A 12852-nucleotide genomic window follows, 5' to 3' on the forward strand; every position below is an offset into this window, starting at 1 on the left:
CAAATAGCCCGCGCACTTGCGTCGGCGCGCCACACTGGGTGGTGTGTCAGGAAACAGAAAGTACGGCTGGGGCGGTGCTGGGAGATGACGTACTTCCGGCGCGCGGCGGCGTCCGGACGCCCTGGGGCCTCAGGAGACGTGGAGGCGGGGCCCGAGGTGGGCGGGGCGCTGCTGGAGGCCTCGGGAGCAGGCCCTGAGCTTGAGGCGGGAGCTGAGGCGCGGGGCGGGGCCTCCTGACCGGCCGGGGCCGCCGCTGACGCCGCTGGCCGCCGCGAGAGTTGCGGTCGTTGCGGCGGGTGCAGCCGGCGGGTCCTGCAGCTGCGCTCCCTTCCCCGCCTCCTCAGCGGCTCCAGCCCCAGCCGCCCTTCCAGCCCTCGGCGTCGCCGCTGGCGCCGCCGCCCGACCCGCAGGCCGCCGCGGGCCGCGGAGCCCATGAGGGCGCGGGCCCCGCCGCCGCATCCGCGGCGTCGCCGTCGTCCCGGAGCGTCCCGAGCCGGCGCGGACATGGCCGCGGCATGAGCGCGGAGCCGCCGCCGGAGCCTGAGGACAAGGCGGCGTCGGAGCCCGCGGCGGGAGCCATGCCGGAGAAGCGCCCGGGCGCGCAGGCCGCTGGCGGCATCTCGGTGAGCGCGGGTGCGGGTCCCGGCCGTGGTGCTCAGCGCGAGGCTCAGGGTCAGGGGAGGCTGGGCGGGGCGAGAGCGCGGGGCCGCGGCCGGAGCGCGGGGTGGGAGCGCGGGGCCGGGCCCTGCGGCCCCCGGGCTTTGGGGAGACGTGCAGCGTCCGCTTCCGAGTCGGCTCCGGTTCTCGGAAAGCCCGTCCTTTCCGGGCTTAGCCATTGGATTCCTCACCACTGGGCTTTCCTAGCGCCGCTGTTCGCCACACGGAGCTCGAGGGCCTTATTGTTTCCAAGAGCGCTAGACGCGGGGCCCGGAGTATAAGTGATTCTGTTCTTTGGAGAGTTTTCAGACGTGTGATTGGCGATAGCATGTCCGTGGTGCAGTTTCTGGCCGAGCCTATATGATGTGTGCGGGCCTCAACCGGGAAGTTGGCGGTAGAGGCTGGGCAGCACCCCGCTTCTTCCTCCTCTTCCGTGGGAGGGCAGGAGCTCGGAACAAGCTGCTGACGCCAGGGCCCGGCTGCGGAGCGTGTACAGGCCGGTCTCGCGCTCCGCCTTTACTCCAGGTTCAGGTGGCTTCCGAAGCCCTGACTTAATTGGCCCGGGTTCGGCAGAACAGCCTTTGTCAGTGGCGCTTTGGTTCGTTGTGGGGGAAGACTAAGCAGAGAGAGTCAGTCATTTCTTAAAGACTTTTTTTTTTTTTCCTTTTTTGGTCTGTTTAGGACAGGAAATACAGAAATGTTACAGTACTAGAAACTAACACACACAAAAACCTTGAAATTTTAGGAAAATTAAGTGTACGTAGTCGGCTTCACATTTTTTGCTTACATACCTATATTTGCTTTTTAAAAATGCTACATGATTATTCTTGGGTGATGTGAGTCCCTATTAGTAGAATTGGGAGGGTGGGTGAAGTGGCAGGAGCAGTAAGTAGAATGGAGCCAGAAGAGTTGGCTTCTAGTCTTGGTTCTCTGAGAACCAGGGTGCACGAGGCAAGGTCTTGGCGCAGCCCTGCCACTCAATGCCTCACCTGTAGCAGGAGAGCTTAGTAATGTTGAAGGACCCTCGTTGCTCAAGTGAGTTCTTATTTTTGAAAAAGCGTTAGGAGTTCCTCATTTCAAAGATAAGATTTCTGTAAAGGGAATTTTATCTTCAGGGGGGGAAGGAAATTCCAGAGAATTCGTTTCTCTCATTTTATTTTTGATTGTTTAAAAAGTAGACTTGTCATCTTCCTTCCCCCTCTAAACTAAACCAAACTGCCAGGTCCTCCTCCTGTCTTTGAATTGATAGACCATAATTACTAACCAGAGGCCATGCTAGCAACATGAGAGGTAGCTTCCTTCATCCCTTAACATGCTTACAACATCCAGTACATTACTAAGTCTAGCTAATTTTACCAGGCAAAGTATTCTGTGCATCCCTATGATTCATTTCCTTAGCATTTTGACTTAGATTTTGAGTTACCTTTTGGGACCCTTGCTTACCTCACCATTAGTCTGCTGTCCACAATGTTGATCAGTGTGATCTAACATGTAAATATAATTACTGCTGTCCTTAACTTTTTTCATTGGCTCCCTTTGGTTTATAGGATAGAAAAATAACCTGGCAGGTAGAAGCATTATAGCATAGTGATTAGGTGAGCATGCTTGGATCCCAGTTCCCACCTTTTATTACCTGCATAACTTTGGGCAAGTTACATAATACCTCTGAATTGATAATAGTATTTACACAGGGGATTGTGAGGGTTACTGCAACCTTGCACCTACTAAGTTCTCAGTAAATATTCGCTGTTATTAGTTCTCAGTAGTTTTCACATGAATGATTGGTCAGAACGTATAGGTGATTCCTGTCAGTCCTTTAGTAAGATAAAGTCACTAATTTTATGTGCTTAGAGCTAGACCTTTTTTTTTTTTTTTAATATTTTATTTATTTATTTGACAGAGATAGAGACAGCCAGCAAAAGAGGGAACACAAGCAGGGGGAGCGGGAGAGGAAGAAGCAGGCTCATAGCGGAGGAGCCAGATGTGGGGCTCGATCCCGTAACGCCGGGATCACGCCCTGAGCCGAAGGCAGACGCTTAACCGCTGTGCCACCCAGGCACCCCTAGAGCTAGACCTTTTGAGGGATGTTTACTCAAGGAAACTTTTAGACTCTTTATTCCCTGATTCCTTCTCCTGTGGACCCTGATGCTAATCTGCTAATTTGGGCACAAGTACACTTCTGCCCAGTTTTTCCTTGTCTCTGAGGATGCATGGAGTCAGTATTGATAAACCAGCGAATATGGTTTTCTGATGCTTGCTGTTCCTAGTGAAATGACTAGCGTGGGCAGGTGGCACAGTTCAGACGCTGGTGCTTTTTGGAATGTGTGGTGGCTGGGAAAGCAAATGAATGCCTTTAATCATATAGTTTCATGTTGTATGCCGGTACCCCAAAATTATGTGCCTTTCCTGCTTGCACTTTCTGCCTATTATCACTTCCAGGAGCTACGTTCTGCAGCCTCCATGACTTGATTTCATTTTAATGTATTGGAATTTCCTTATAGCTTGATTCCAGTGATACTCATGGTTTCAGGTTCTTAGATGCTAATGATTATGGAGAAGACTGCTCATACACAGGGAACCTGTGGACAGCTTTTCAGCCTTGTTTGGCAAAGAGATGTATTGACCTGGAAGAGATTGACAGATATGGATCTCTCTGTGAAGAAGGGACTCAAGTATTTACTTCAAGAGATCAGTGCCTTGTAAAAAAGGGATGTATGTTTAGCAAATAAGTTCTTGTTTTATTTCCTCTTTGCTCTATCCTTCCCTAATCGTGTGTACAAACAACTTGAGATGCTTTATTAGAATTGTTCGCATTATCATTAAATGTATATTTTTCATTATACTTAACCTTCATAGCCAGGTAAGGGAAAAGGGTTTTTTTTGGCATCATTTACCCGTGAGCATCTGATGAAAATTAAGGATTTGCTGCAAAGAAACCACAACTAAGTTGAGCATTCTATTTCAGGATGTTCTTGGGCTCCCAGAAGCCAATGCTTGGAAACAGGTTAAGAGCCCTGGTATAAGGCCTCTCAGGATCAATGTTGTTCTGGTGACATTTGATGTCTTTTAAGTTGATTTTCCTAAGACTGTTTCAGAGGGTTTCCTATAAGGCTAATTTTGATTTTTGAGAACAAGAATATTATTTATTATGTAGGCAAAATGGAAATAATAACTGAAGAGCAGCTTCAGGTAAAAAAAAATGCTAAAATGACTTTATAAAAAGATAAAAGAGGATCTAGGTACAGATTAGGGAAAATTAACTATAAGCTTTTAATTCTTTCTTGACAGTGTTAGGGACCAGTATGATCATTTCGATACTAAAATAGTATGGGGACATTGACATAGCAACCTCTCAAGTAAATTATAGCAGATAAGGGGAGAAACTGAAAGCATTTGTGAGCGGTTGATATATTGCAATTTAGAAAAGCCAATATGTGGTGCTTTCATAGAAACATTTACTATATTTCATATTTAGAATTATGCAAATTTCTAGTCAGCTCACTGTCATCACAGCTAGCCTTTGTCATAACACAGGCTTATCCTTGCTTTTGTGTTGTTCTGGGCCTGGCATAGGTGGGATTTTGGAGACCTTGCTACTTAGGATATTTGAGTGTTCTTTTTTTTGTTGTTTTGTTTTGTTGAAGCTTTTTTTTTTTTAAAGATTTTGTTTATTTATTTATTTGACAGAGAGTGAGAGAGACAGCCAGCGAGAGAGGGAACACAAGCAGGGGGAGTGGGAGAGGGAGAAGCAGGCTCTCAGGGGAGCAGGGAGCCTGATGCGGGGCTCGCTTCCAGGGTCATGGGATCACGCCCTGAGCCGAAGGCAGACGCTTAACGACTGAGCCACCCAGGTGCCCCTATTTGAGCGTTCTTTTCCACCATTATTCTTACTAAATTAAGTCTTTAAAGGTAGGAACTATAGCTGTGTATTTTTAAATCTGAAATAGTCTTTTAGGAGATGATCAGTAAATATTAATAAAGAAGTAAGTCATTCAGTCTAGCTTTAAGCTGGTTTTTTGGCTTATCAATGACAAGCTTGTCTTTGACTTCTTTTTCCCCTCTTGTCATTTATATAATATGCTTTGGCCTCATAAAACAAATTGGGGAGTTCTGGTTTCTTTTCTCTGAAGGTTTTGTGTAAGATTGGTAAATTAATAACAGAACTTTATGGTTTTTAGGCTGGGGTAATGTAGTTATGTTTCTATTTTGAGTTTGGTTTTCTTTTTTTTCTGTTTTAGTAAGTTGTATTATGTTAGGAATTTGTCCATTTCACCTGCAGATTAACTGGCATAAAGTTGTTCCTAATAGCCTCTTAGGCTTTTTTAAACTACTATAAGATCCTTACTATTTTTATTGCTGAGACTGATAATTTTCACCTCATCTTTTAAAAAAAAAACAATTCTCCGGTGTATTGTGGGTAATCATCAGTTTTGCAGATGGTGATGATTTTGTGTCTTGCTTCTGTATTTCTATGTTATATGAACTAGAATATCCAGGGAAAGGTTAGTAGCAATGGTAAAAGTGCACAACTTTATTTTCATAACAGAAATCCATTTTTTTTTCATTAAGGATGGTGTAAACTATATGTATGAGATAAATATGCTTTATTACATGACAGAAACATCTTTTTATTTTTCATTCTTTTTTAGTGCTCTCCCTCCTTCCCCTCTTTTTCTTCCTGTTTAGCTCCCTCGCTCCTTCCTTTCCAGTTCAGTGTCTCATAGAACCTTCACAAGTGGGCTACGAAGTCTGAGATGTGCCCTGGAGAAAGAGGTTGTGGCATAGTAAGGACATTGCTTTATGAGAATTGGAGAGAAATTTGTCATTAATCCCTGTAATCAACTATAATAAATAATCTGCTAAAACATATATATATATATATATATATATATATATATATATATCTGTGATTTATGTCAGCTTCTGTCTAGCTGCCTGACTTTTTAATACTTAGTTCTTTATTTGCTTATATTTCTAAAATAGCTTTATTGAAATAAAATTGACATAGTAAAAACTATGTTTAGAGTGTATAGGTTTGTGTTTTGAAATGTGTATACACTTGTGAAATCATTACCCCAATCAAGATAGTGAATATATCCATCACTCCCAGAAATTTCCTTGTGCCCATTTTTACATCCTCTCTTCACCTACTCCCTAGGCAAGCATGTATCTACTTTCTGTCACTATATATTACTTTTAATTTTTTAGCATATATTCTTTTTGGTTTGGCTTTTTTTCCCCCTCAACATAAATTATTTTGAGATTTGTCCATGTTGTACATAAATCAGTGCATTCTCTTTTTTGCTGAGTGGTATATTCCATTGTAGGGATATACCACAATTTGTCCGTTCAGCATTGATGAACATTTGGTTTATCACCAAGTTTTGGCTAGTGAAAATAAAGTCTCTATGAGCATTTGTCTACCAATCTTAGTATGGGATATACTTCTTTTAAAAAATTTTTATTGTGTTATGTTAGTCAGCATACAGTACATCATTGGTTTTTTGATGTAGTGTTCGACAATTCATTGTTTGCATGTAACACCCAGTGCACCATACAATATGTGCCCTTCTTGGGGACCTGGGTGGCGCAGTCGTTAAGCGTCTGCCTTCGGCTCAGGGCGTGATCCCGGCGTTCTGGGATCGAGCCCCACATCAGGCTCCTCCGCTATGAGCCTGCTTCTTCCTCTCCCACTCCCCCTGCTTGTGTTCCCTCTCTCGCTGGCTGTCTCTATCTTTGTCAAATAAATAAATAAAATCTTTAAAAAAACATATATATGTGCCCTTCTTAATACGCATCACCGGCCTATCCCAATCCCCCACCCCTCTCCCCTCTGAAGCCCTCAGTTTGTTTCCCAGAGTCCACAGTCTCTCATGGTTCGTTCCCCTGTTTACCCCCCCTTCATTCTTCCTTTACCTTTTCCTATGGATCTTCCTGCTATTTCCATGTTCCATAAATGAGCGAAAGCATATAATTGTCTTTCTCTGCTTGACTTATTTCACTTAGCATAATCTGCTCCAGTCCCGTCCATGTTGCTGCAAATGTTGTGTAATCGTTCTTTGTGATGGCTGAGTAATATTCCATTGTATATATGGACCACATCTTCTTTATCCATTTGTCTGTTGAAGGGCATCTCGGCTCCTTCCATGATTTAGCTGTTGTGGATATTGCTGCTATGAACATTGGGGTGCATAAGGCCCTTCTCTTCACTACGTCTGTATCTTTGGGGTAAATACCCAGTAGTGCAATGGCTGGGTCATAGGGTAGTTCTATTTTTAACTTTTTGAGGGACCTCCACACTGTTTGCCAAAGTAGCTGTACCAACTTGCATTCCCACCGACAGTGTAAGAGGGATCCCCTTTCTCCACACCCTCGCCAACATTTGTTTCTTGCCTTGTTAATTTTTTGCCATTCTAACTGGCGTAAGGTGGTATCTCAATGTGGTTTTGATTTGAATTTCCTGTATGGGATATACTTTTATCAGAGTGGAATGGCTAAATCATATGGTAGGTATATTGTTTAACTTTTTAAGAAAACTGCCAAACTGTTCTCTAAAGTTACTGTACAATTTTACATTGTCACTAGCACTGTGTGAGTTCCACTTCATCTACACCCTCAACACTTAGTCAGTTTTAGCCCTGGTAATAGATTTGTAGTAGTGGTATCTTACTGTGTTTTTAATTTGCATGTCCCTGTGGCTAATGATGTCAGCACATTTCATAAATTTATTTGCTATCTTTGTATCTTCTTAGTGAAGTATCTGCTCAAGTCTTGCCTATTTGTTGTTTTAGGTTGTTTATTATCTTTAAATTGATTTTTGAGAGTTCTTTATGTATTTGGGTTTTATGTCTTTTGTCAGATATATGCTTTGCAAATATTTTCTTCCAAGCTGTGCTTTTAGAGGAACAGAGTTTTTAATTTTCATGAAATTTAATTTATTCTCTTATGGATAGTGTTTTTGTTTTTACATCTAAGAAACGCTTGCCTAACTCATTATCACAATAACTTCCTTCTGTGTTTCTAGAAGTTTTTTTAGATTTTACAATTAGGTTTGTGACCATTTTGAATTAGTTTGTAATATGGTGCAAGGTGTGGTGGAATTTCTTTTTTTGTGTATGGATAATTGATTGTTGCATAATTTGTTAAAAAGACTTTTTTTTTAAGACTTTATTTGAAAGAGAGAATGTGTGGTGAGGAGGCACAGAGAGGAGAAGGAGAGAGAGCCTCTCAAGCTGACTCAGCTCTGAGCATGGAGCCTGATGTAGACCTCAATCCCACAACCCGAAGACCATGACCTGAGCTGAAACAGAGTCCAGTGCTTAACCAACTGAGCCATCCACGCCCCCTGAAAAGACTTTTTTTTCCCCCCACTAAATTGTGTTTGCACTTTAGTTGAAATTCAGTTTCAGTTGTCCATATATGTGTCAGTCTATTCTGGATTCTCTGTTTCATCTATTTATATCAGTACTGCTTAATCTGTATTACTGAAGGTACATAATACTTGAAACAAGTAGTGTTAGGCTTCCAGCTTTGTTTTCTTTTAAAATTGTTTTGGCTATTATAGGTCCTTTGCATTTTAGAACTATAGAATCAGATTGTCGACTTCTACAAAAAAACAAAACAAAACAAAAAAACAACCCTGCTTATATTTTCATTGGGTTTGTGTTGACTCTGAAGATGAGTTTGGGAAGAATTGAAGACAACATTGAGCCTCCTCATCCACGAAGGTGGTACTGCTCCATTTATTTTGGATCTTCTTTTAAATTTCCCACCTGTATTTTGTAATTTTCAGTATATAGGTCTTTTACATCATTTGTCAGATTATACCCTATTTCATATTTTTTGATGGTATTGTACATAATAGTGTAAACGTATTAAAAAACGTGAACTCTTGGGGCGCCTGGGTAGTGCAGTCGTTAGGCGTCTGCCTTCAGCTCAGGGCGTGATCCTGGCGTTCCAGGATCGAGTCCCACATCGGGCTCCTCGGCTGGGAGCCTGCTTTTTCCTCTCCCTCTCCCCTGCTGTGTTCCCTCTCTTGCTGGCTGTCTCTCTGTCACATAAAAAAAAAAAAAAAAAAAAAATCTTAAAAAAGTGAACTCTTAAAAAATTCAGATTCATAATTGTTTGTTGCCAGTATATAGAAATACAGTTAATTAAAGAAATTCTTAACATTGCGATATAATACACATAACATCAAATTGACTATTTTAACTTTTTTTTTTTTTAAGTGGGCTCCACTCTGAGCCCAGTATGGGCCTTGAGCCCTGAGATCAAGACCTGAGCTGAGATCAAGAGTTGGATGCTGAACTCACTGAGCCACCCAGGTGCCCCTTTACCTTTTTTTTTTTTTTTTTGAGATTATTTATTATTTGAGAGAGTGAATGAGAGAGCATGAGGGAGGTGGAGGGTTAGAGGGAGAGGGAGAAGCAGACTCCCCACTGAGCAGGGAGCCCAACACAGGGCTTGATTCCAGGACCCTGGGATCATGTTCCCGGCCAAAGGCAGACACTTAACCGACTAAGCCACCCAGGTGCCCCAACCCCTTAACCATTTTTAAGCATGCAGTTTAGTAGTGTTAAATATATTTACATTATTGTGAAACCAATCTCTAGAACTTTCTCAGTTTGTAAAACTAACCCTCTGCATCCATTACATACCCTTTACCCTGTCCCCCGTTCCCTGATAACCACCTTTCTGCTTTCAGCTTCTGTAAGTTTGACTACTCTAGATACCTCATGTAAGTAGAATCATAGAGTCTTTTTGTGACACTTAGCATAGTGTCCTCAATGTTGTTGTTGACACATGTTGAAATATGTTGTCTTTAAGATTGTTGAAGACGTATAGTCTGCCTCAGAATTTCCTTCAGGACTGAATAGTATTCCATTTTATGTGTATGCCACATTTTGTCTCCATTTATCTGTTGAGTATTTCATTGCTTCTGGGTTTGTTCAGATTTTTGTTTTTTGGTTTTTTGGGGGACTATTGTGAATAATGCCTTTGTGAACATGGTTGTACAAATAAATATTTCTTTGAGACCCTGCTTTGAATTCTTTTGGATAATTACCCAGAAGTGGAATCACTGGATCATGGGATAATTCCATTTTTAATTTTTGAGGCACCACCACGCGGTTTCCCTTTGTGGCTGCACCATTTTAAATTCCTGCCAACATTACACAAGGGTTCCAGTATCTCCACGTCCTCACCAACACCCATCGTTTTCTGGTTTTTGTTTTGTTTTGGGGAGTAACCATCCTGATGAGTGTGAGGTGATACCTCATTTTGATTTTGCATTTCACTAATGATCAGTGATTTTGAGCAGCGTCCTTTGCTCATTTTCAAATTGGGTGGTGGTTGTTGTCATTTTGAGTTGTAGAGGTTCTTGATAAATTCTGGAAATTACTTTCTTATCAGATACCTGTGTTGCAGATATTTTCTGCATAGGTTGCCTTTTCACTCTGTTGATCGTATCCTTTGATATGCAGAATTTTAAATTTTGGTAACTTCCAACTTACTGCTTTTACTTTTGTTGTCTTTGTTTTTTGGTGTCATATCAAGATATCATTGTCAAATCCAGTGTTACGAAGCTTTCCCCTTATGTCGTTTTATAAGAGTTTTATGTCTTACATTTAGGGTTTTGGTTCTTTAAAAGTTAGTGATTTTGATGAAGCCCAATATCTACTTTTTCTTCTGTTGCTTGTTTCTTTTGTTGCTTTGGAGTCATGTCTAAGAATCTATGACTAAATCCAAGATTTACCTCTGTTTTCTTCCAGGAGCTTTGTGGTTTTAGCTTAGGTCATTTATCTGGTCTAAGTTAAGTTTTGTGTAAGGGGTGAGGTGGGGTGAGGTAGAGTTCAGCTTCATTCTTTTTTTTTTTTTTTTTTAAGATTTTATTTATTTATTTGACAGAGAGCCAGCGAGAGAGGGAACACAAGCAGGGGGAGTGGGAGAGGAAGAAGCAGGCTCCCAGCAGAGGAGCCCAATGTGGGGCTCAATCCGAGAACTCCAGGATCACGCCCTGAGCCGAAGGCAGACGCTTAACGACGGAGCCACCCAGGCGCCCCCAGCTTCATTCTTTATATGTGGATATTCAGTCTCAGCATTGTTTGTTGAGGAAACTGTTCTTTCCCTTTTGAATGGATTTGGCACTTTTGCCAAAAATCAGCAGGACATAGATATATGGGTTTATTTGTAGAATCTCAGTTCTAGTCAGTTGGTGTATATGACAGCCTCTCTTCTCTTCTGCTTCCATGTTGGCAAGTTTACTGTGTACTGTGATCTTTGAGTTGGGGATCATGTTTGGGACAAATGGGAGTAGCTTTCAACCTTAACTTTTTCCAATTGAAGGTGGATGACCTGATTGACAAAAGCCAGATGCTCTAGTTCATCTGATGTTTTCATGTCACGGTGAGAGAGCAAGTGAGGGGTTTAGTGGAGATTGTTCTTTTGCCCAGATAGACACTAGCCAGGCCAGACTCCTTAGTGTGGGAAAGGGGGGGTGGTGGGTCAGTAAAGGGCTGGCTGCATTTTGCCTGAGGAACTGTCTATGTTTGGCTCCTGTCACCTTTCTTAGGCTGTTGCAGCCCAGGCTACCTGTCATATGTATGTGCTGTTTCTGTTTGTGGCGAACTTCGGGCTCTGTAAGAAAGAAAGGTAGTGTAAGTAATACAGTGGTTAGTAGCATACACTCTGGAGCTAAGTGATTTTCTGGATGGAATACCAGCTTAGGCACTTAGTAACTGTGTAGGATGGGCCAGTTACTTAAATTCTCTGCATCTGAGTTTTGTCACCTATAAAATGGGAATAATAATAGTTTCTATCTCAAAGAATTTATTGGAGATAAAATGGTAGGATCTGTAATGTGCTTTCATCAGGTCTTGGCATGGTGTCTGTTGTTGATTCTGCTGCTGTTGTAGGGTAATTTTTGCCTAAGTATAGCTTAGGATCTTTTGTGGTAGACTGCCCCTAACCTGTGTCCTTGTTCTTTAGAGTGTTTATTTCGGTTTAAAATTTTATGTTCCATGAAATGGGAACACGGATGGTATCCTCTGTTGATACCATTGCCCCCAGCATCTAGCTGATATAATAGAACTCAACAAATACATGTTGAGTGAGTTGGAATTGAATATTTTCATTCTTAGAGAAGATTGATAGAAATATTTCCAAAAGCAGGGGGCGCCTGGGTAGCGCAGTGGTTAAGCATCTGCCTTCGGCCCAGGGCGTGATCCCAGAGTCCTGGGATCGAGCCCCACATCAGGCTCCTCTGCTGGGAGCCTGCTTCTTCCTCTCCCACTCCCCCTGCTTGTGTTCCTTCTCTCGCTGGCTGTCTCTCTCTCTCTGTCAAATAAATAAATAAAATCTTTAAAAAAAAAAAATATTTGCAAAAGCAGTCCTTGGCATCTCTGTTTGCTTTAAGTCAAGTGATGGTTAGTAAATTATAGTTTGAAAAGTTGAGTTAAAAGCAGTTATCTTACAAATGTTTAATAAATGCTTAGTCTATCCAACATTATAGTCATTGCAGTTATTCGACTATTTAATGCAGTGCTGAGAAAATATTCATAATTTTTATGGAAAAGTTATTTCATCTAAAGAAGCAGTAAAATTGTTTTTCCTACTGGCATTCCAGTATTAGGTGGAAGAAAGCAAAACCTTCAGGTATAATCATTTATTTGTTTTAAAACTATTTGTATTCTTCATCTTTGTGTTTATATTTAAAAAGATTTCTGATAAAGAATTTATTTTTGATGGAGCATTTTACTAACCAGATAAATACAAGTGATACAGGCAAGAAGTACTAAATGTCTGAATTATTAAAATACTAAGAGCTTATAGTGAAACATCCTTCTCATAAATGTCCTCAGAAGTACTGCAGAGATGACTTCGAATCTTATGGCAGTACGTACCAGTTTTCCATTAAAATGTGTTTTACAATAATTTTTCTGCTTAGAAGTACAGTAGAGCCAACAGTTTACAGTTACAGTGTTAGTTCCTTAGCTTACCCTTAAAAATGAAACTCAAATATTTCATTTTTAATAGCTTAATATTGTTCATGGTATAATGATATACTTGATAAGGGGATTTTTTATTGCACATAATAGGAAGTACAGGAATTGTGTGCTTATTTTAGCAGTTTAATATCACCAGAGACCTACTGGACTCATTACGTTCATGTGCTCTGCTCTTCCCAGGTGCTAGTTT

The 12852-nt window shown here is 41.6% G+C and overlaps 2 protein-coding genes across 2 annotated transcripts in view; one reads left to right on the top strand and one right to left on the bottom strand.

Moving 5' to 3' along the window:
- The first annotated feature begins 214 nt into the window (after nucleotides 1–214).
- The window catches only part of SLC71A2 (solute carrier family 71 member 2), a 68511-nt gene continuing 55873 nt past the window's right edge, over nucleotides 215–12852 (top strand). The window contains exon 1 of the mRNA XM_045772442.2: nucleotides 215–623. Coding sequence (XP_045628398.1) covers nucleotides 516–623 — 108 coding nt within the window. The 5' untranslated portion in view covers nucleotides 215–515. The remainder of the gene's footprint in view (nucleotides 624–12852) is intronic.
- Nucleotides 8363–12852, bottom strand: part of LOC123776458 (uncharacterized) — a 106735-nt gene continuing 102245 nt past the window's right edge. Inside the window, exon 3 of the mRNA XM_087858847.1 lies at nucleotides 8363–8707. Coding sequence (XP_087714973.1) covers nucleotides 8593–8707 — 115 coding nt within the window. The 3' untranslated portion in view covers nucleotides 8363–8592. The remainder of the gene's footprint in view (nucleotides 8708–12852) is intronic.

This window comes from Ursus americanus, chromosome 34 (assembly GCF_024610735.1).
Source record: "Ursus americanus isolate L20-20 chromosome 34, mUrsAme1.1.p, whole genome shotgun sequence".
Classification (NCBI taxonomy): Eukaryota; Metazoa; Chordata; class Mammalia; order Carnivora; family Ursidae; genus Ursus; species Ursus americanus.